This window comes from Rattus rattus, chromosome 2 (genome assembly GCF_011064425.1).
Source record: "Rattus rattus isolate New Zealand chromosome 2, Rrattus_CSIRO_v1, whole genome shotgun sequence".
Classification (NCBI taxonomy): domain Eukaryota; kingdom Metazoa; phylum Chordata; class Mammalia; order Rodentia; family Muridae; genus Rattus; species Rattus rattus.
The window spans coordinates 149,956,571-149,979,921 of NC_046155.1; the positions used below are offsets into that span (position 1 = coordinate 149,956,571).

The window sequence follows — 23,351 nt, forward strand, 5'->3', positions numbered from 1 at the left end:
TTTCCCCCTCTGGTCCTTGACGTCCACTAACTCTTCAATTCTGATGAATCAACATCTTCTTATAGTGGCCTTTGCTGAAGTCCATCCTAGGTCAAGTCTATCATTGACTGAGCTTGACCCAGCCTCCCAAAGCTTGTCACCAATCCTTGTGCTCACTTTCTTCCTTGCCACCGGACATGCCACATTCCTTTCTCTTTGGACCCTCCCCAGCAGCCAGCGTAAGGCTCAGCCTACAGCAGATGCTCAAAACCTGTTGGTTAAATGGAATGCTTTCTTGTTGGAAGTTGTCAGGTCAGGTTTCGCCATGTGTTATTTATTGTACTCGAGGTTTGGTCCAGCACTCTCACGTCTAGGCATCGACCTAAGGCTTCAGGTCTGAAGAACAAAATTGTGTATTTTGACAATGATAAACAGTGGGAGCAATGTACAATGGCTACTGAGGACAGTAAAACTTGAACTGCCAGTTCACAGGAAAATCCACCGTTAATGTGCATCCCAGCATGGTGCACAAGCCTTATAAGCCCAGCTTCTTGGGAAGTCAGCACGTTAGCCTGGCTTAAGTTATGTGTGAGTTAAAGGCCAGCCTGGCGACCGAGTAAGGGACTATCTCGAAATGAAATAGAAAGAGGGCTGGGGTTGTAGCTCAGTGGCAGAGCACTTGCTTGGAGTCACAAGGTCCCGCATTTAATCCACGACATCACAGGGCCACACACAAAGTCTGCAAGGCTACAGATGACAACAGGGAACCCTGGACACACCAAACTGATGAATGTATGAAAGGAAAAGGAGGCTGAAGTTTCGGGCCTCTACGGCTCAGCAAGTAAAGGTGTTTGTGGCTAAGCCTGATGACCCAAACTTGATCCCTGACACCCACAGAGTGAAAGTTGTCTCTGTCATCTACATGTGTGTCATGGCATATATAAATGCCCCCCCAAATAAACAAATGTACTTTTCCTAAAAGGCTGAAATTTTATTTATTTTATTTTTTTTAGCTGGGATTGAAATTCTGAAATTCTTCCTTAAGATTATAAATGTATAGCATATGTATGCATATGTATGATATGTATATATGTATAAGCATGTATGATATATGCATGTGTACATACACACACACACACACACACACACATCATACAAAAGAGAGGAGAGCTACAAATGCCCCAGCTCACTCTCACACTTCCTGTTAGGCATGGTCCTGACCCCTTCATACATGTCAGCTCACTGGTCCCTGCAGGAATCCTAGGAGGCAGCTTGCTCTGTTCTGAGCTTGGCTTCTAGACAAGGCCATCAACGAGCAAGTGCTAGGCAGAATCCTACTTCAGACACCTCTAGAGCTCCTGTTTCCATCCTTTTGCCATGTTATCTATGCTTCCATCACACAATATTACATTAACAATGTGACGGAGGCTTCCGCTGTCCCTAGCTAGCCATTCACCCCTTCTTTCCAGACAACAGGGGCTTTGTCTGGTCACAGAGTCACCAGAACAACGACATTCCCCAAGTCTCTTGCAGCTGGATATGACCATGACACCAGTTTAGGTCAACAAAGCATCAGTAGAAACACCTTCCTGGAGATCACCATGCTTTCCCCTCATTTTCATTTTGCTCTCTCCTCTGTTTCCAAGAACACATAGATGCTGTCTTGAGGATCACGGGGTGTGGTCACAGCTAACAGTGTGTCAGATAGAGTGAGCACGGGTGACTGACACAGGGAGCTTGCCACCTGGCTCTCACAGAGAGAAGCAGGCTCTGCCGTGGTTACCATCCCCTGCAGCTGAATGTAACCAAGCACAGGCACACCCTTGTGTGCGCGCAGACATGCCTGTGAGCAGCCGAAGTTCAAGGTTGTAGGATCTGCAGTGGATTTTGCCTTTCATCCTTCTTGGGGGTTCATAGACCACCTTTTACAAATGCAATCGATCAAGAGAAAAATCCCTCTATGTTCTGCCTGGCAGTCTCCATTCAGTGGTCACATCTCACCTGCCTGTCACTCTGGGAGGCCACTTACCCACCTCTGGTGTGCTTCTGTGGAGATTTAAGGTTTGCAACAAGACAAACTTTCCTCTATTGGGAGGTGTCGATGCCTGCACCAACACGGCACCGAGAACCAGGTGTAAGCCTGTGGGATTAAAAAACACACATATTCGGGTCATTCGTGTTAAGAGAGAATGCCAGTTTTGTAGCTTTATTCACCGAATATATACCCCAAGTTCACCGGGTGGGAAATTCCAGGAAGCACAGTGGGGAAACCCGGCTTAAGGCTTCAGGAACAAAAGACAGAACACGTGCCCCAAATTTACTGGGGAGAAATCCTGGAAGACCAGCCTAAGTCCCAGGAACAAAGACTGAGAACAAAAGACAGGAGCAATGGACCCTCGGACCATCCCATCGCCCAGGTATACGCCCAGGTGTGTCACTACAGGGCCAGGGCATTCCTTTGTTAGGAACAAAAGGCTTCTACATGCATCTGCAGGGCCTCTGCAGGGGTCAAACACTGCAGGGGACCCAGGAGGGTCAGACAGGGAGGAGAACTGGAGATCTGCTCCATGTCATGGACAAAAATCAAGCCAGTTAGTGTCTGCATGGAGGAGACACATGGCGTACACATGTATCCCATTCACTTATTCCCTGGACACTGATGAAGAGCTACTGCCCCAATGATGCTCTAGAGTGGTGGTTCTCAACCTGTGGGTTACGACCCCTTTGAGGGGTCAAATGATTACTGAAAAACACAGATATTTATATTCTGACCCATAACAGTAGCAGAATTAAAGTTATGAAGTAGCAACAAAATAATTTTATGGTTGTGGATTACCACAATATGAGGGACTGTATTAAAGGGCACAGCTGAGAACCACTGCTCTAGGGGAGACACAGAGGTGAACCAGACTGTTTTTATGAAGTGTCTGTTCAGGTGGTGAAGGACTAGGAAAAATTCAGACCCCCTAGCAAACAGAGTAGAGCCAAAAATGTAGGTCAGCCAATTCAGTGACTCTGTTCCAGGAACTTCACTGACCACAGAACTGATAATTACACCAGCCGGTTCAGCAACTTTCTCCCAGGAGCTAGCTGACCATTAAGTTAGATTAAAATCTTAAAGAACAATCTTGATAAACAGGAAGCTTCTCTGTCCCGCGCTACGTCTCGCCAGCAGGAACGACGCGGCACACACAGGATCCTTCTGCAGAAAAGCTTCAATGCGTCTTGAGAGGGAGAGCATGAGCTTACAATGCGGAGATGCCGAGTGCGGAATAACCGTCCCTTATATAGGAAACTATCCTCGCCTAGGACGTGTCACTCTCTGACTGGTCGCTGCCAATTATGTCAGATGACGTACCAAAGCGTACGTGTCCCTTTGAGTAGGGAAGTTACCAGGCGCCTGCGTATTGCCCTTTTTACTAGGTGCGTTCTGCCGGATGCCGGTGCCATCTTGTAATGGAGTATGTGAGGACAGCTCCTCACACTTCTCCTTGTGATTTTTCACTGGTATTCTCGACATTTTCCAATGACGCCCTCCCTACCCCCTTGGGTTGTGACTTCTTCCTTTAAATACCCCTTCTCCCAGCTACTTGGGGTCGAACTCCTCTGTCCCTGCATGGGATACGAGTCTCAACCCCAGTGCACTGGTTCCTATCAATAAACCTTGTGTGATTATAGCAAGGACGGTCTTACGTGAGTTCTTGGGGGATTGCGCCATCCCGAGACTTGAGTGAGGGTCTCCCCGCTCCGGGTGTCTTTCAGTGGGAATGTCCGACTGAAACTTATTCACATTTTCATACTGATAGGAACCTATGGGGTGTGCTGGGATGTTTGGCTATATGCAGTTAGCATATCACTTCAACTTATTTACGTATAAATTTACCCTTTGTGGAAGACATGTAAAGTCCTATCTTCTAGAGATTTTGAGTACCTCATTATTTTGTGTGCATAATCCTAATGTCCAGACCTTGTTACTTTTGTCATTTAGGACACATTCTGGGTTTCTCCCTGTGCTGGTTAGATTTTTGTTAACTAGACACAAAGTACAGTCACATTGGAAGAGGGAGCCAGGATTAATAAATGCCTCCTTTAGACTGGTCTGTAGGCAAACCCGTGGGGGCATTTTCTTAATTAGTGATTGAGTATGCAGGACCCAGTCCACTGTGGGTGGTACTGTCCCTAGGTAGGTAGGCCTGAGTGGTACAAGAAAGCAAGCTGAGCAAGCCCTGGGAGCAAGCCAGAATGCAGCCTTCCTCTGTGGTCTCTGCTTTGGTTTTCTGCTTGAATGCCTGTCCTTAATGAAAGATACCTGTAGGCCAATCAACCCTTCCCCTCCCTGAATTGCTTTGGGTCAGAGTGTTTTATCGTAGCAGCAGAGAAGTAAACTAGTTCCCACACATCCCTAGCGTCTGGTAGCCCCCCCACCCCCCACTCTCTCTTCCCTTCCATACCTGGCTCAGATCCTCCTTTGAGTGAGATCAGTCTGTGTCTCAAGGTGCCATTCACAGTTGGATATGAATCCATCCAGCACGGACGGTTCCAATTCAGGGAAGATTGCAATGTTTAATTCCTTCATTTATTCCCTTGAGAGACATCTTCTGATTGCCTAGACAGGCCAGGCTATGAGTTGGGAATTTAAAGACAAGACAAGCAGCTTGTTCTCAACATTCAACTGGTCTCATGGGAATGCCAGTACTGTGAACAGTTACGGCACAGGAGGGAAGGAGTTCTTGTCCTACACAGGCATCCTCAGAATATCAAAAGGGCTCCCAATCTGCCTGGGGGGTCCTCAAGAGTTGTAGGGTTCAGTTCTGAAGAATGACTGAGAATTGCCAGCTCAGGCCACTGGAATTTATTCTTTTTGAAGAGACATGGGTTGTATAACATTCATGGGACCTTTTATCATCCGTACTATTAGGGGACTCAGCTACTGGAGTCTAGGATGGATTCAGATATGTGTGGCATTTGAATTGAGTTGGCCATCATACTAATGAAAAGTGTCATTTGGCTGTCACAGAGATGTCTGCTCTACTCCATGGCCTTAATTCCACAGACTTGTGTCTGAGCCTTCGAGTGTTGGTGGGGTGGTTTCATGGGGGCTATATGAGTCCTTAGGAGCATGAACAGCCCGCTTCAAGACTAAAGACTATGAGCTGGGACAATACCCTCTATTCCCTAGTGTGGCTCTTCTGGGTGCTCTAGGATCCCACAGAAGACTGTGCTTGGGAGAGTTGGGAGGGAGAAATGTGGGCTCTGGAAGGATCTAGAATGACAGTGGCAACCAGGAATGTGCCCGAGCAAAGTACACAGAGGGTAACAAGCATAAAGGCTGATGTGGCTGGTGAGCTGGCCCAAGGATCCCAAGTAATAATGAAAGGTAGACGTTTTAAGGTTGCCTCCCTAGACAAAAGTTTAGAGCAGAAGAAAGAAACTGGTCAGGGCCTGGAACTGCAATTACACCAGCCTGTTCGGCAACCCTCTCCCAGGAACTAACTGACCATAAAGTTAGATCAAAATCTTAAAGAACCATCTTGAGAAATAGGAAGCTTCTCCCAGGAACTGGCTAGCCATAAAGTTAAACAATCTTGAGAAACAGGAAGCTTCTCCTTGTGATTTTTCACTGGTATTCTCGACATTTTCCAATGACGCCCTCCCTACCTCCTTGGGTTGCGATTTCTTCCTTTAAATACCTCTTCTCCCAGCTACTTGGGGTTGAACTCCTCTGCCCTTGCATGGGATACAAGTCTCAACCCCAGTGCACTGGTTCCTATCAATAAACCTCATGCAAATTACAGCAAGGATGGTCTTATGTGAGTTCTTGGGGGGTTGTGTCATCCCAAGACTTGAGTGACGGTCTCCCTGCTCCAGGGGTCTTTCAATACTGGGGAAGCCAATGGTCCTTAGGGTGTCATTGCCCTATACCTCTGATAGGTTCTTAGGAGTTAGAGATGATCTGGAACAGGAAATGGAAGGTGTGAGGATACCTGCACTCAAAAGCTAGCTGTCCGTGATGGACTGGTTGTCACTCAGTGGGTTGATTTGTGTGGGATCTAGGGGCACTTGGACGGGGCATGGACACAAGAGGCACTCTTTATCTATAAACCTGCATTCATCATCATTCGAGGTAAACTGAGAAAGAGGGTCACTCAGGCTCTGCTTCCCCACCCCACCCCATAGTGGTGTGATTGGCTGCAATCATGACTGGTAGATCCTGAGAGGAGAAGGGAAGCAGCAATGGCAGGGAGTGGAAGAGGCCTCAGGCACCAGTGAACAGGCTTTCAGGAGGCAGCTTCAGTGAGACAGCTCATTTTAACAGGGGTAACCAAGACTATTTAAATCCTTGAGGGGTGAGTAGGGGCTACCTGCTGGAGAATACATCATTGGCTGGGGCCAGGGTCCTGGGGTGCCTCATTTGCATAAGGAGAAATTCCAGTTCCTGTTGGACATGACCTTATAAGGGGAGGGGTAGTCTAACCTGGTTACCCAGTTGGATCCTACTCCTGCGGATCTCAGGATGACCCCTCTCTTGCTCTGGGTACCATGGTTCCCTGGCCCCACAAAGGAGGAGAGAGCCTTTTCCTATAAATGAACCTTGTTAGTCTACTAGACAATAATATGCAGAAGAATTAAAAAGAATACGGTAGAACTTTGAACTGACAGAAAATTCTGTTAGGTACATCTGGGAGTGGAAAATGGAAAACGGAATGACTGATGCCATCCTACAGAACATTTTATATATACTTATATATACATATATATATGTGTGTGTGTATATGTATGTATATATGTGTGTGCATAAAATATTAACATGTATATATAATATTTTTGGTAGAGGAAGAAGTAGGAAGGCCATGGCAAATTAAAATTCAGTCTGGTTTATGTAGAAAGTTCTAGACTGGCCAGAACTATATTACTATATTTTGAGCATGTCAAGAAAACCCTGAATAGCTTGGAATAGCAAGATGGCTGAGTGGGTAAAAGTGCTGTACAAGCCTGGAGACCTGAGTTCAATCTCCAGCACTCATGTAACGGTGGGAGAACAAAATGGGCTCTGTGAAGTCACCCGTGCCACAGTGTATGAGGCCCCTATGAGTGTGTGTGTGTGTGTGTGTGTGTGTGTGTGTGTGTGTGTGTGTGTGTATATATATATATATATATATATATATATATATATATATATACTGAAATTTAAAGCCAAGTAAATAAAAAGTAAGTTTTTAGTAATGGTTCATTTTACTTCTGTGTGTTTTGCTTGCATATATGTGTCCATACCTTGTGGGTGCTTGGTGCCCTCAGAGGTTAGAGGAGAGCATCAGATCCCCTGGAACTGGAGTTATGGATGCTTGTGAACCACCATGGGGGTGCCAGGTAACAAACCAGTTCTGCAAGAGCAGCCGAATGATGCACCTGAAAGGTTTATTTTAAATATATGAAAAAGTATACTAGCAAGTGATGTCTGGCAGCTTTCACTTTTCCCAACCCACGAGAAGCAACCCTCCTATGCCAGAAATGACAGGAGTCTCCAGGCCTAGTGTCTCGGCAGGCTCTGTTCCCTGGAGGCTAGGATGCTCGACCTGACTCCATTCACATTGCTGCCGCTGCTCTGACATTGGCGTGCACAAAGCTAACCGCAGCGCCAGGCCTAGACTGCAGCGAGCGCTTCTGTTTTTTTTTTTCATTTTTTATTTCTTGAATACGGATAGGAAGGTTGCACATGCGCCATTAACACTGAACCAGGCATAAAGCATTTCACACAAAGCCTGGGAGGTTTCTGCGAGCAGCCTGGAAAACACCGGCGAGAAGCAGATTTTTGCGCCTCTGATTTATCAACACATTTCTGATGAATTCCTGACAAAGTAGTCTTCATCACCCTCCTCAGCGTTTTTCCTGGTTTGAAACACTGGTTACCTTCTGAACTTTCCAGTTACACAACTCTAGGCACCAGCCTGTCACTGTCCTGTAGAGTGTTCCTTGAGTGTCTCTCCTGCTGACCCCTTAATGCTCTCAAGGGTGGGCTGTAGGGTGTGTGATTTAAGATTACAGCCTCCCCTCGACTTCCCCAACCAAAACCCAGGTTTCAGTTCTTAATACGGACTAGCATTTGATTTTCACAGTGATCCCATGTGCACTAAATGCTAGCAGTCACTGACTGATGACACCGGGTACTGAAGGGACTCTCGAGACAGTGAAGCAGGTTCCCATTTGCTTTCCTGGCAGGACAAAGCCGGTTGAATATCTAGCAGCTGGAACACAATGACTCAGCTCCCGAGCCGATCACGTACGTGATCTCCGCTTCTGGCTGACTCTGCGATCTCGTGCTATGATGCTCTCGGCTCGACCTTCATCCACAGTCCCTCCTGTAGGAGATCAGATACCATAACCCCAAGTCTGGTGCTTCCTGTCAGCCCCACGTGCCTCCGCTCAAAGCTACGCAATGGGAACGGACGTGCGCACTGGCTAGAAGATGCCTTTGGAAGTCATTCGTACATCACAGCAAATTGTACCCTCTGAACCTCGGGGATTTCCTCCCCTTCAAAATGAGTTTAAAATCACAGTATAGTATCTTTGCTGGGAGGGCCCAGAGCTCCCTCAGCAAGCACTCGTCCCTGCCCCCAACACTGTCAACCTCTTTCCACACTAGACCTGCACTTCCGGTGCCTGTCCTCTGGGCTCCTCTCGTCTCCAGCCGAACAGCCCTTTCTTCCAGACAGGCCACTCTGCTTTTGTAGTACATGGGAATGAGACAGATCTGCACTCTTTGAAAACTGAAACAAAACGAGACCCAAGACTACAGCACAAATTTTTCCCTGGTTCTCATTTTGCTAAGTACCTGCAGCGATTTATCTCTCCCTATGCCTGAGTGCCCGCGCTGCTACGCGTAATTCTACCCAGCTTGTGTTCTGAAGCCGTTTTGACCACGTAAGCAGTTGCTTACTATGGTATCAGGTATTTTCAGCTGGCGGATGGCATCGTGAACTACTGCTGCATGACTGATTGCTCCAAAGCTCGTCAGTTAACTGTGCAAACCTCTGAGCAAACTCAGACTGTACGTATACTACCCGTACCATGCCTATACGTTGGGTGGAGTTCAGTTGAGCGGGGATAGCCCCATCTGGGCATGTGCTCAGCTTATAGCTGCTTGACAATAGTGTGGCAAGCTTGAGTCTTGCCTGGGTAGCTCATCCTTCCTGGGACCAAGGAAGCCCCACGGATATGCCTTCCTTACAGGAAATACTGTAGGACTGAAAAAAGCAGTCAGGGTTTCTGATGGCTTGAGTCATGTCTGTCTAATATCATTTCTAGCATGTGGCATTTCCTGGGACGATGTGAGCAGACACACTTCCACTTCAGATAGAAGGGGGTACTAAAGACAGAGCAAAATAACCAAGCCCAGTCAATGAACCAACCACTGGGGTCACAGCTTACTTCCTGGAGCATAGAAGGCCTGATCAGGGCAGGTGCACTACCAGCCTACTCCGGCACTGGTGATGGCTGCCTGAAGGCTGCACCAATAGACCCTCCCACCACCTAAACACTCTAGCACCCCCATGGCCACATGAAGCTGTGGGAGAGAGACAGGTGAAGGGGGTGCCTGGATCTCAGTGAGGGTCTGACAACTCCTGCCCCACCTTTTCAAAGGGATGTAGGTTACCTACTGGCCAGACTGCCACAATAGGCTAAAGGGCGTCACATGTTAAGTCCAAGGTCAAGGGATGCAGAAGCTGACTCTGCCTATAAGAAACACATGTGAGTAGACTGGGATGAGGTACTGAGACCAAGCCATGAGCTAGGTACCTCTGGGGCTCCAGCTACTCTAGAGGGTGAGATGAAGGATCCTGTAGCTGAGGAGTTCGAGTCGAGCCTTAGCAACACAGTAAAACTCCATTTCAAATACTGAGACTGACAGCTCATTCTACCACATGGACAATTAGTTGGGATCTTTTCTTTTCTTTTTTTTCAGAGCTGGGGACCGAACCCAGGGCCTTGTGCTTGCTAGGCAAGTGCTCTACCACTGAGCTAAAACCCCAACCCCATTAGTTGGGATTTTTGTTTTAAGAATTTATTATTGGGTGGGTGGGTGGGTGGGGTAGGGACATCCTTATGAAGACTGGGGATGGGGAGGAAGTATGGGATGGGAACAGTTGGGGGGGTAGACTGGGAGGGTAATAAAACCTGGAGTGTAAAAATAATTAATTAAAAATGCAAACTAAAAAAAGAATTTATTATTCGGATTAATTTTGACTCTACTACTGGGTTCTATCCCAAGGTGTCCTTATTATCAGCAAAATCTGAAGCTCTTTGGACACACACCTTAGATAATTTGATCACCTTCTCGGGGTATTTCCCAAGTCAACCATCCGCATCAAACAGCATATGCATTTCAAACAGTGACACATCCTGTCGAACTGCTCCAAGGTGGCAGAGCTGCAGTAACTGTGAGGCCACGCTGGATTGATTCCTCACACTTCTTCCACTTAACACTGGAAGACTTACTGTCATCTCTGCTCATCCTGACAGGTTAAACACGATTGTGTTTGTTAAATGCCTTGAACGGCTAGTGAAATTTTTGAGACAGGTCTCTTGTATTTCAGCCCAACACTTCCTTTTGTACTTCTCATGAATGACTCTTTTCTTCATTCTTACCCTCTGACTCGCCCTTGTTTTTCCTAATAAAATCCAACTTTCACAGAGATACGATGTATCTGGTGTCTCCTCCCCCAACTCCTCTGGAGTTCTACATGCCATAGCCTCACCTCTGCTACAAGGTGGCCAGGTCAGCAGGAGGAAAGCATTGAGGGTTTCATGCCCTTCGCTGGACTGGGGAGAGGCAGGGCTGAGAGGTGCTTGGGGCAGGTTGAAACCCAGGCCAGTCTTCTGTGAAGGGTGACAAATCCTGCTCCTGATGATGCTGACGCAGAGGTAAGAGACTGGCCTCAAGAGCTCTGTCATTCCTGATGGTACAAGGAAGTCCTCTATAGCCATGGGACAGCTAAATGGGTTCTATTTAAGGAACTTTAATTTAAATGCACACACACGTCAGTAACCAGTTCCCCTGCTGGCAGGTTCTGGAAAGAAAATGGCAACGTCTCAACCTTTCTTGTGTGGCTGGGAATGCTTTAGCTCAGGAGGGACATCAGGAGCATGTGTCGGATGATCAGCTCCACTTGTCCATCCAGCATAGCTCCACCAGCAGGTAGGTCAGGTCTGGCTAGCTGTGGCTCAGTTTGAAAGGCTTTGCTTTTATTCCCTACACTGTACACAGGCTGGGTCTAACCTGCAAACACTGGTGATCATGCATAGATACACTTAGCGGGGTACAGTGGCTCACATCTGTAACCTTATACTCCAGAGGCTGAGGCAGGAATAGTAGCTTATAATCCTAGCACTTGGGAGGCCAAAGCAGGAGGATCACTGCAAGTCTAGCCTGGGCTACAGAGTGAGACCCTGTCTCAAAATAAACCACCAAAAAAGGGCTGGAGAGATGGCTTAGTGTTAAGATCACAGAGTGCTCTTCCAGAGGTCCTGAGTTTAATTCTCAGCAACTGCATGGTGGCTCACAACCATCTGTAATGGGATCTGATGCTGTCCTTTGGTGTGTCTGAAGACAGTGACAGTGTGCTCACATATATAAAATAAATCTTGAGAGGAAGAGAGAGAGACAGGGAGACGGGGAGGAGAGGGAAAGGGGAGGGGGAAGGGAGGGGAGGGAAAGGAGGAGGGGGGAAAGAGGGAGGGAGAGAGAGAGAGAGAGAGAGAGAGAGAGAGAGAGAGAGAGAGAATGAATGTTCTTGCCCTTTTGATTTTACTAAACATGGACGGACCAGCCCTGCTTGCATTTCTCAGGCTCCATGGCTACTGTGATGCTCCTGGCTCAGCACATTGCGGATGCCATCAAAATCTAACAAAACGGCAGGGCACGCAGCAGCATTTAAATTGCCTCCGCCGCACCTTTGTCCATTTAAGGAAAAGGCAGATCGTTAAGCCACAGCCTACAGAACTGCAGAGAAGCCCAAAAAGCAAAGGTTCGTGGGAAGAATCCTATTAGGGATCCCAGCAGGGCTACATGGAGATGCATGCTAATGAAGACCTCAGCGCCCATGTTTAACACCATCCCCAGCCTAAGCAGCCTTAGTTCTTCTGAAAACCTTAACATAGACAAGGAAGAGAACAACCACTAACAATTACTACTTCAGGCTCAGAGCTTAAAGTAGTTTTAATTGTTAGAACTGTCTCTACAGTATGTCGAGAGTTTGCTGAGTCATTCAGGATTTCACTGTTTTATTTACCTAACTCATAAGTGAATGAACTCCTACAGTTTGGAACCAGGGCCTTGCTATAGAGCACAGGCCGACTTCCACGGATCCATCGGTCCCCTTCGGCCTGCTGAGTGCTTGGATCACAGGCACGGGGCAGCATGGTCAGCTTATTAGACATTAGATTTAGGAATAATCAAACCTTTTAAGGGAAATTTTGAGTCTGGGCAACTAGTTTAATATGACACCCACTTTGCCAGTTCTAAAATCTACATCACCTACATTTTGAAAGAACCAGCCAGCTCCATATTATATATGATATGGAGACGGCAGGACCCTCCAGCTTGACACACAAGCTTGGTCCCTTGTGGTGCGCAGGGTTTTTGTCTGTAGGAAAATTTGTGCTTTACTAATTAAAACAATAAGCACATAGACAGTAAGAGAAACAGCGGTTATGAAAATAGCTTTATTTTTCAAACCCCACATCCAGCAAGAGCAGCCGTGTCTCTCTTTGTTACAAGTCTCAGAACACAGCTCAGGGCTCCTAGCCCTGTATTCAGTCATCTAAGGCAAGCTGTTCTGGTTGAAGTCTATGAAAAATGGCCTCATCAAAACCTAACACACGATAATTTCTTATAGGTCAGTTGCAATGTGGAATCTTAACCTACACCAACGAATGTGTGGCTTACAACAGGAAACCTCAGGGGGTTATTGTGCCCTTTGAATGGGCAGGTGTAACGTGTGTGTGTGTGTGTGTGTGTGTGTGTGTGTGTGTGTGTGTTAGTAGCTCATTGAGCTATGCAGACCTTCCAGAGCTGGTATATTTTATTATCCATTATTAAAACCATCTCAGTATTACCACTAATCTCAAAATGGACAATCCCCCACCTTCCTGAGGCTCTTGTCCTATTGGAGAAGAAGGAAAAGGAAAGATTGGTAAGGTAACACGAGACAGCTAATGGAGCCATGGAAGACTGGCACCTCAGCCTTCAGCTGGCCGCCGGGGAAACCTGAGGGCTAACAGCGTCTTCTGGACATTGCACTCTGGCACTCAGTGCGGCTGTGGCTTCCTGTCCAGGACAAGAACTGGGAAGCCTGGAGCTCACAAGAAGGAGCTTGTTTTCCAAGATTCTAGTTTCAGCTTTTCGAGCCTTACCACTCTTTAGTAGAAACCCTTCCTCTGGCATTAACTTGTCATGGTTTGTGAGTCATTCTCTTAAGTAAAAATGATGCATTAAAAAAGATGGATGGATCCACAATCTCTGGCACAGGTGCTGTCCCTGGAGATGGGTACTGTATTGCAACATGTGGCAAAGGCACTGTGTTGATATCATGCAAAATGTATGTGTTGTTTTCTTTTGGGACAAGGTCTCAAATGGGAGTGCTGGTTGGTCTGGAACTCTGCAGCAGGCTGGCTTTGAACTCGACAAGATCCTCCTGAGTCCTAGATTTACAGGCATGTGTCACCATGCCCAGCTCAGCTACATATTAAGACCATGTAGTAGTTGCCCTGTGATCTCTACATGTGTGCTGTGGCATGTGTCTCCCCGTCCCCAACTACCACAAAGCAAAATATGTGTAATAAAAAAAAGATGCCAATGCTTAACGTAATTATAGAGGTCACAAATGTGCCTTAATTTGGAAACCCGTGACTTCCCTACCATTCGAACAGCATAAAAGGCAAATCACCCTCTCTGCCAGCAATAGCTTTGTTCTGCATGGTTTGGGGGTATGTTCACTATACTTGCAGAAACAATTACCTTCCTGGGTGAGTTTTTGGCCTCCACATTCCAGCTGATGTGTGACTGGTGTGTGTGTGTTCCCTTCTACAATCAACACTATGGAAGACTACTCCAAGAGCTACTACTTTGGAATTCTGCCCCCATGAACGCTCTCAGCTTCAGTGATCACTTGCACAGCCTGATCCATTGACAGAGCACCGTGGGCTCCCCTGTCCCCCAGGATACTCAGGTGGTTACTGGTTGCTGAGGGGGATTTTGTTGGGTGGAGTAGCCACTTTCAAGCTGCCTATGCTCCTGTAGGTAGCCCCAATTAAACTCACTTTCTCCAATCTTGATGTGGTGAACTTTCTTTTGGGTCTGCTGTTGGACCCCGAGCTGGAGTGGCTTAATGTTTTTCTTCTGCCCCAGGAAAAGTTCATACAACAGCTTCTTAGCTTATTTTGAAAATTAAAAAAAAAAAAGGATCAAATTTATGTCATCCCACAGAAAGTGAGGCTAATAAAGAATACCACATGATTCAAACACTGAACAAGTGATTGTTTTATTATTTTTTTAATATTGTGGCATAAGTAGCCTTTTAAAAATTTGGGCTAGGGGCTGGAAGGCTGGCCCAACAGTTCAGAAGTCTTCCAAAGAACCAGGTTTCATTCTTAGCACAAACATGGTGGACCACAAACAATCACATTTTTTTCATTTTCAAGGAATCTGATGCTCTCTTTCTGGTCCCTTAGGTACCAGGCATCCTAGAGGTATATAGATTTACATTCAGGAAAACATTCATACACTTACAGTGGATAAATAAAAATCTTAAATGAATAAACAGATAAGCTGGGCTCATCCCAGGTTAACCCTGTGGTTTAACATTCCCACGGCAAGGTCCCCACGTAGCTGTTTTTTACTGAACTGCATATTCCATGCGGAGAACACACCGCACATTGGTCGCCTTCTTCTCTTCTCTCCTGTTAAACTTTCAATGATCACACGAATTCAGCGACAGAGCATTTTTTATTTATTTTTCAGCTACAAGGAATATGAATTGCTTCCTATCAGCCAAGAAGCTCAGAACAATATATGAAAAATGTATTAGGGAGGTCAAATGAATTGTAAAGATATTCTGAAACTGCTTATTTATCATTCTCCTTGGAGAGTTTCACTTTAAGCAAGGAGACACTCAGAAATCATGGCGAGGTTAAAAACCAGACGAGCTTTCAAGCCAACAAGGGCCGTGCTGACGGGTAGGCAAGGGCGCACTAAATATCCTGCCTCAACGTCTGAGGCATCAGTAAACGCAGAGCAGGATGGGCTGTGCTGCGAATGGCAGCACTGCTGACCTGCAGTTCCCTGAGCTCTGGAGGTCAGCGAGACTCCAAAATTTCCTAAAGGCGCTGAAGTCATACATTGGCTGGGCCACTTTGTAGATCATGGGACAACTGTGACACCCCCAGCCTTTGATACTTCTGTTGACCCATTTGTTAGGTTTGTTGAGATGGTTTTGCTACCTGTGGTAACTTTTCTCATTGTCCTTATCAAAACAAGGGAAGAATTATGTTTGCTGTTGTTTTGCTCTCCTGACACAGGGTCGCTCTCTTGGCTGGCCTTGAACTTGCTATGGTGAACAGGCTGGCTTGTGACTCATGGATCTGCCTGCTGCAATCAAGGGCCTGTACCACCAAGCTTGGCCTGAGAACTGTTTCTTGGTTCATGGTTTCAAAGGTTCCACAAATAGTCTTTAGGCCCCAGGTGCTTTCAGGGAGCCTCTGCAAGGACCTGCTTCCAAGGAAGGGACCCTGGACAAGATCTCTGCAAGGCCCTGGCTTCAGAGTCCTATTTCCAGAACCGGTTTCACAAAATAACACTACCAGCTGGTACCAAAGATCAACACCAGCCTTGGGGATGTGCCAAGCTGCACCACTGCACGGCCCAGGCTGGCCTTAAACTTGTAATCTTCCTGCCTCAGGTTTTGATCATTAGGATCACAGGTGTGTGTTACTATGCTTGACTCTCGTCTACCAGGGTGTCTGCTGTGTTTCTCCTGGAACTTTCTACACTAAAATAATCAGCTACAAAGTTGCAGTTTCCTAAATCCCTTTAAGCAGGGCAGTAAATGTTTAGCCATGGTTAAAGTAGACAAATTTAAAAGTTACCTTCTAGTCAACCCTCCGTCTGCACAGATGGACCTCCAGTTGCTTCATTCGCTCGATGTTTTCGATTTTAAAAAGTAAAGTCCTTGTAACCTCTGTCCTGCTGTGCCTGCCTTCTCTGCCGTGACAGTCATGAGTCCTAGGAGGAGCTGTTCTCTCATGGCTGCCACTAAAAATACATTTATTCCTTTCCTAAGTAGCTTTTCTACACAGATTATAAACCTTACCTCAATTTACTTCACCCAGATTTTGTCTCAACTGAGAAAACATGGTCCCTGAATCCTATCATTAAGTTAACCTGTTACTCTCAGAAACCTGGAAGCCCAGGACAAACTCTGCAGCAGGCAAGGCGCTGGGAGCCTTCTGTAGATGGGGGCTGGGAAGTACTGTTGTTAGCTCTGTGAGTGATCACCAAACTCCGACATGGGGAAGCAAGAGCCACTGTGTGCAGTTCAGATGAAGACTTTACAGCCGAAAGCCTGGGCATCCAGACAGGATGCACTGAGTACGAATTGCTCCTTGACTGTGCTTCTCACCACACTGGTCTCCTTCCAAGAGGACAGCAAGTACAGATGAACTCTGTGAGCTATACGTTCAGCCTTTACAAATGACTTAGGCTGGGCTCCATGATGGTGCTGGATGACTGACATGTCTCTCTATTTCTCTGGCTCAAAGCTCTGAGCAGTTCTGTTACACTTCTTCCGGGAGGAAGATGGGCCCTGAGACTAATCTTATACACATATCCACCCTAAGGGACAATTACCATGGGCCCTGAGACTAATCTTATACACTTATCCACCCTAAGGGACAATTACCATAAACTCCTCATGCTGCCCCCTGATAAAATCCCTTTCCCCTTCCCTATCTTTTGCCACAAGAACCCCAGCCTGAAGCCAATGTCTCACTATGTAACAGGCTGGCCTCAAATCACCGGGATCCGCCTGCCTCTGCCTCCTGAGTGCTGGGATGAAAGGGGTGCACCACCATGCTTGTCAAGGGGTTTAACACTTGAGAAATACTTTTTTAAATAGCAGAGAACGTTTGTTCACTGAAAGGAAAAAGGGGGGGGGGCTGGGGCATAGCTCAGTGCTGTTTTCCTATCATGTGTGAGGCTCAGGGTTGAATTCCAATACTGTAAAACAAAATAGGAAATCTGGTGGGTTATCCGCCTCCACTGAGTACAGTTCTTTGCTGCTGTCATCTTCATTCCACTCTTGTGTTGGAAGGAGCCAACACTGTCACCTCCATCCACTTACTGAGGCACTGGCCTGAACGCTATTAACATAAGCCTGCATCTCCATGAAGGGCTAGGAAAGACTATGCCCACATTGAGATCTGCAGCTGAATGGGAATCTACCTACCTCAGAGCTAGCCTGATCTCCTACTGACGTCCAGTTTGGGCAAAAACGACTGGCCTGCTGAAGCCATAATTTTCTTGACTTGTTAATGCCACAACTTCATGAAAACACTCAATGTGATGAAGAAACTTTTACTATTTTAATAGTTACACATTTTATTGGATATTTTTCATTTTTTCAACCTGAATATCATGATTTTACAGTACTAGCAGATGGATACATGGCCTTGGCACAAACCTGGTCTGTAAAGGCAGCATTTTAGATACCTCTATGCCAGCCTGAAGAGTAGTCTGTCACACCTAGGCTGTGCACTGAAGTTAGACTTCCCCACAATGCTAGGCTATGGCTGGAGAACACTGAGGGGTACAGCTGAGCTGCAGGTGAGTGGAGAGGACCACAGCACAGCCTCTGCAAACAGGATGTGTGAGAGCCGCTGCTGTGTCCCGTCCACTGGCTCCCTAGTCTTAAGATATCCTGATATTGCAGCAAAGAGTGTAACTAAAAACTGTTCCTCTAGAAAGGAAATCTACAGTGAAACACTGCTGTGTTGCTCATTATTAAAAACAAAATTTATAGTAAGAAACATATATATAATTTAAAAACCAGGACTATTACTGTTCCAAAAGTAAGCCAATTCAAATGACTCTCAGTCTAGCAGGAGAGGAAGTCTCTTCAGCTAATCTGGCCAAGCAGGCTTCTGTGACTAGGATCTCTAGGAGCAGAAGCAGTAGGAGGAAGGAGGGCACAGGCCTCCACTGAGCTGTCTGCTTTATTTGGGCTTACTACCCAGTAGCTGCAGGACCAGGAGCAGCCATGCTACAGCCCCGTGGAGCCTGCCCCTCCCGCTGACTGCCTTATCCCGCTTTAAAGACAGACAGTTGGGTGTGCTTCAGACTTTGTGGCAGCTGGAGACCATGACTGTCACTGGAGACTGTAAGTCTGAGTTGAACTGTTCAAGGTCAAGGTCACAATGAGGGAACGAGGATCCTTCTTGTTCTTGTGAACTGTGATCTTTCCTTTTAAGGCTTCACCTACAAAGAAAGGCACAGCATTTGATGAAAACAGGCTAGTGGAACACATACCCAGTGGTTCTCTTTCTGTGATCACGGGGGCACAAGACATGGCTGCTGGCCTTCAGTGTCCTGCCACTGTAAACAAGAAGACCCTCAGAGGTGCACCGTGAATACCCAACAGGTCTGTCCACTGACACCTGCAGCAGGGCAGAGCTGGGCTTTCCTGAAGACCGGAAGAAATGTCTACATGCCTGTTTAGTGTACAATCTCTGTGGAGTTACCGAAGCAGCAAAGTAAGGTGACAGTGACAGCCTCAGCTCCCCTGCTTTGATAAGATCACATCATGGATCCATGCACAGCCTCAACATGGACTGACCCAGGATGTAGGATGTAGGGAAGAATGTCTCTGTCTCTCTCTGTCTCTGTGTGTGTGTGTGTGTGTGTGTGTGTGTGTGTGTGTGTGTGTGTAACTGTCTGAACACTGAATATATGCCTCATTAAAAACGAAAGCCGTGGGGTTGGGGATTTAGTTTCAGTGGTGAGCGCTTGCCTAGCAAAGGCCCTGGGTTCGGGTCCCCAGCTCCAAAAAAAAAAAAAAAAAAAAAAAAAAAAAAAAAAAGCCGTGTACCATCTACTCCCCACCCAATACAAGATAAAATAAACAGAGCACTTGTTGGGATATGATGGTTTCATTACTCATATATTCCATGTGTCTTTGCAGTTAGGCAAGACTCAGACCAAAGGAAGAACCAGTGTGGCCAGGGCTCAATCCATTCTGCAAAACCTAGAAGAGACCTACATGTTGGTGTGTAAGTTAATGTGTGCCCGTGGCTCTGACACCTAATACTTCCTCTACGTTGTGATTGCTATCATTTGAGACAGGGTCTCACTCTATAGCCCAGGGCCAACCTGGAACTCACTATGCAGCTGAGGCTGGCCTCCGAGGCGTGAGCCAGCACAGCGGCCTTTTCTCTATTTCATTAAGAAAATGACATAAGTTGGCGTGCTCAAAACGACAGGAATTACCGTGACTCCTAGTCCTCCTTCTGGTTCCAGACACTCCGCCCAGCACGGGTTGATCACTGGTACATAACTGATGGGAATGTCCACTTCGCTTGTGCTCTGCACTAGGCTATCGAAAGGTGTTCACAGGTTCTCTTTCCCTTAACAGCTACAATACAGCTGTGAAGAAAGCACTGGCCCTCCTTTTTGGATGACATTCAGAGAGGTCAGTCCTGTCTCCAGGGCCACACTCTAGTCAGCGGGACAACAGGTTTTTGCTGTTGTGTTTTTCTGGTGCTGAGACTAACCCTACAGCTTTGCACTGCTAGGCCAGTGCTTTCCCACTGAGCGCCTACCCAGACCCAAGAACCAGCATTAATAAATGAGGTCATTTGCTTCTCAAGGCTGTGCTCCTCTGCTGTAGAGCAATACCTCACATCTATCTCAGAACAGTTGCTATGGCTAAATATACTAATGTGGACAGGAAACCCTCAGTTCCACTACCCAGTCACATCTTTCTGCAATAGCGTTTATATCTAAATGACACAACTGCATAATTATAGCAAATTATCTGTTGTGACATTAACCTAGGAAGAAATAAAGGCATTACTATCCTCACTAAATCTAAGAGAAATTGTAATTTAAAATGTATAATAATGCTGTTGGTTTATATGTACCTCTTGAAAACGTACTTGTGTGTAAGGAGACCAGAGGCCAACGTTGGGTGTCTTCCTCGACTGCTCCCCATTGAAACTGTTTTGTTTAAATGTTTCTTAGTCCTTTAGGAGTGTCACACAATATGTTTTAATCATATACCCCAATTCCCCCAGCTCCTCTCAGACCCATTCCCCCTTCCCTTCACACCCAACTGTGTGACCTTCTGATGTTGCTATTGTTCTTTTTGAGACAGGCTCCTAGAACTCATTATGAAAACTGGGTTGGCCTTGAACTCAAAGAGATCCACTAGTTTTGCTTTCTGAGCACTGGGACTAAAGGCATTGTTCTACAATGTCCAGCCTTTCTTTTTCTTATTCTTCCTTTTCTAAAACAAACAAACAAACAAAAAAACCAAAACAAACAACAACAACAACAACAAAAACAAAACAAAAAACCACCAAGTCCAATTTGTGTGGTTTATTTATCTTTAGATGTGTGTGGTCTTATATGGAGTATGGCCTATTTACTAGAAGTAAGAAAGCAAACTAACTGTCCTTCTCCCAGAAGCCATCAGTGGCCAGGCCCACTTAACTTTACTTTTGTTCTCTGAGACAAGGCCTCACTATGTAGCTTTAGGTGGCCTTGAGGCCATAGAGATCCACCTGCTTCTGCCCCCAACCCCACCCTATGTTGGGAATAAAAGAATGAATGCCCCATCCCTTCCGGTGCATCTTTATTATTTCTCTGAGTTGGGGAGTTCCCCATTATACCTGGAGCTCCTCGGTATACTGGGCTAGATTGGCTGGCCAGTGAGTGGCCAGGACCAGCCTGTCTCTGCCTCTTTGGAATTATGAGTATACGCGCTATCACAGCTGGCTTTTCACTTAGGTACTGGGGATTTGAACTCTGGTCCTCAAGCTTGCAGGACAGACACTCTACCAACTAAAAAAACTACTTTTGTAGTTTTAAACTGTTTTTAATACCAATAAAACAATTTATCATTTATTGATTCTGAAACTGAGAAGGTAACACCACTTCATGGTAAACAGGCTTGTTTTGGTACGTGGTAGATAGAAAATGGAACTTATACTATGTATTTATGTAAAACAATGAAACACTGCTACAGATCAAAATGAATGAGGAGGTGCTCGGGGATGGACTCAGCACTGTGTGGACCGCATTCTCCCCACGGATGGATCTACAGACTCAATGCAGCCTGCCCACACCCAGTGGAGTTTGAGAGCAGAAATGCAGATGCCTTTAAGATTTATCTGTAAAGAGAATCTGAACAAGTAAGAGGACCCAACATTTTATAAAGACGCTGTCTCCTGGCTTAAGGACAGACACATAGATCAAAAGAACAAAGTGTGTGCTGGGAAAGACGCCTGTATGCATATGGCCCATTAATTTTTGACAAAGGAGCCAAGGTAATTAAATGGGAAATGGACAGTTCTGTCAAGAAATGAAGATGGAACAACTGAAAGATGAATTACTAACTCTTAAAAGAACGCAAAATAGATTACAGACCTAAGTGTGGAGAGTGAATGTTCCAGAAGAAACACAATATCCTTGTCAGAATCAGCTCAAGTTTTAAGATTGGTACGCAAAGCACATGCTATCAGGAACTGACATGCTAAAATTCATTAAAATTTTCTATTTGGAAAGACAAGGCAGGAACTGGGATGAAGATATTAGCAATCTGACAAAGAACTTGTTTCCATTTACACAAACAATTCTTACAAGAAATTACTCACCTAAAAACCAAGCAAATGGGCAGGCAGGCTGTGGTAGCACCTGCCTCTTGTTAAGAACTTAAGGGGCAAAGGCATGGGCAGGAGGATGGCAAGTTCAAGGCCAGTCTGATCCAGCCAGGCAGGGATGCATAGTGAGACTGTCTCAAAGACCTAAGGTCTCACAAGATACAAATTCCAGTAAGAGATGAAATGCCATTACTAACCAGACAAATGCAATGATATATACAGACTCGGAGCGCTGCTGTGACCCAGCCATAATCCCAGCACTCAGAAGGCTTAGGCAGGAGATACCGGACCATAGAGATTGAGACTGTCTCAAAGACATAAAGCCAATTAAAAAAAGGTACAGATAAAATTATGCACCCAATAGAATTGTTAGAATAACTGGCTTTATTTGAAACAAACAGTTTCAAATAATAACAAGAACTCACAACACTGGTAGGAACATTAAACATGAAGTGCCTGAGATAAGAAGCAGACATGGCTGCTGCTCTCATGTTTGAAGATAAAACAAAAGATCTCTCTTCCATAGCAGTAATTTCAAAGATTAGGGTGCAAAATGCACATACTGAAGTTAATTAAATAGTGGGAAGGGTCACAGCGGTAAACACATAATTCATACCGCTGAGCCCCTTCAACTGTCCAAGCCTAACTAAAGTGCCAGAGCAGTGGCTGGCACCGTGGGCGAGATAAGAGTAATTAGTCAGTGTCAGGCAGATATATGACTGACGCTGCTAGGACTGCACAGCAAGCTCACTCTGTGTGTGTGTGTGTGTGTGTGTGTGTGTGTGTGTGTGTGTGTGTGCGCGCGCGCGTGCGCGTGTGTAAGAGCCTGAGCAAGCTCACTGTGTGTATGAAGAAACAGCCTGATCACAAGCATATTTTTTTTTTTTCTTTTTTTCGGAGCTGGGGACCGAACTCAGGGCCTTGCGCATGCTAGGCAAGCGCTCTACCACTGAGCTAAATCCCCAACCCCCACAAGCATATTTTTAAAACATGAAACAGATCGGGATTCTTAACACACAGTTGTTGTGTAAGCTGTGTTAACAAAACTGTGCACTATTTTCAGAGTGAAGAAACACTACACATTGAAAGGAAGTCTTCTCCAACTAAACCCTCCATCTGGGAGGCAGGCTTCCCACCAAGCTATTTGTAATTATTTTTAGAACTAGTTTGTAAATAAAACAAACAAAAACCTAGTGGATGTTTGTTCCTTAGTTAAATGGATTCTGAATGAATTCTTATTTCATACTTCTTAGTTGGAGAGAAATTTTTTTATTTTTTTAAGATTTATTTATTTTATGTGAGTACACTGTAGCTGTCTTCAGACACACCAGAGGAGGGCATCAGATCTCATTACAGATGGTTGTGAACCACCATGTGGTTGCTGGGAATTGAACTGAGTACCTTTGGAAGAGTAGTCAGTGCTCTTGACCATTGAGCCATCTCTA

General features: G+C 45.9%; 1 protein-coding gene across 1 annotated transcript in view; it reads right to left on the reverse strand.

The window, feature by feature from the left end:
* Nucleotides 1–17,603: 17,603 nt before the first annotated feature.
* Prmt3 (protein arginine methyltransferase 3) overlaps nucleotides 17,604–23,351 on the reverse strand; it is an 89,012-nt gene continuing 83,264 nt past the window's right edge. Inside the window, exon 16 of the mRNA XM_032893541.1 lies at nucleotides 17,604–18,505. Coding sequence (XP_032749432.1) covers nucleotides 18,396–18,505 — 110 coding nt within the window. The 3' untranslated portion in view covers nucleotides 17,604–18,395. The remainder of the gene's footprint in view (nucleotides 18,506–23,351) is intronic.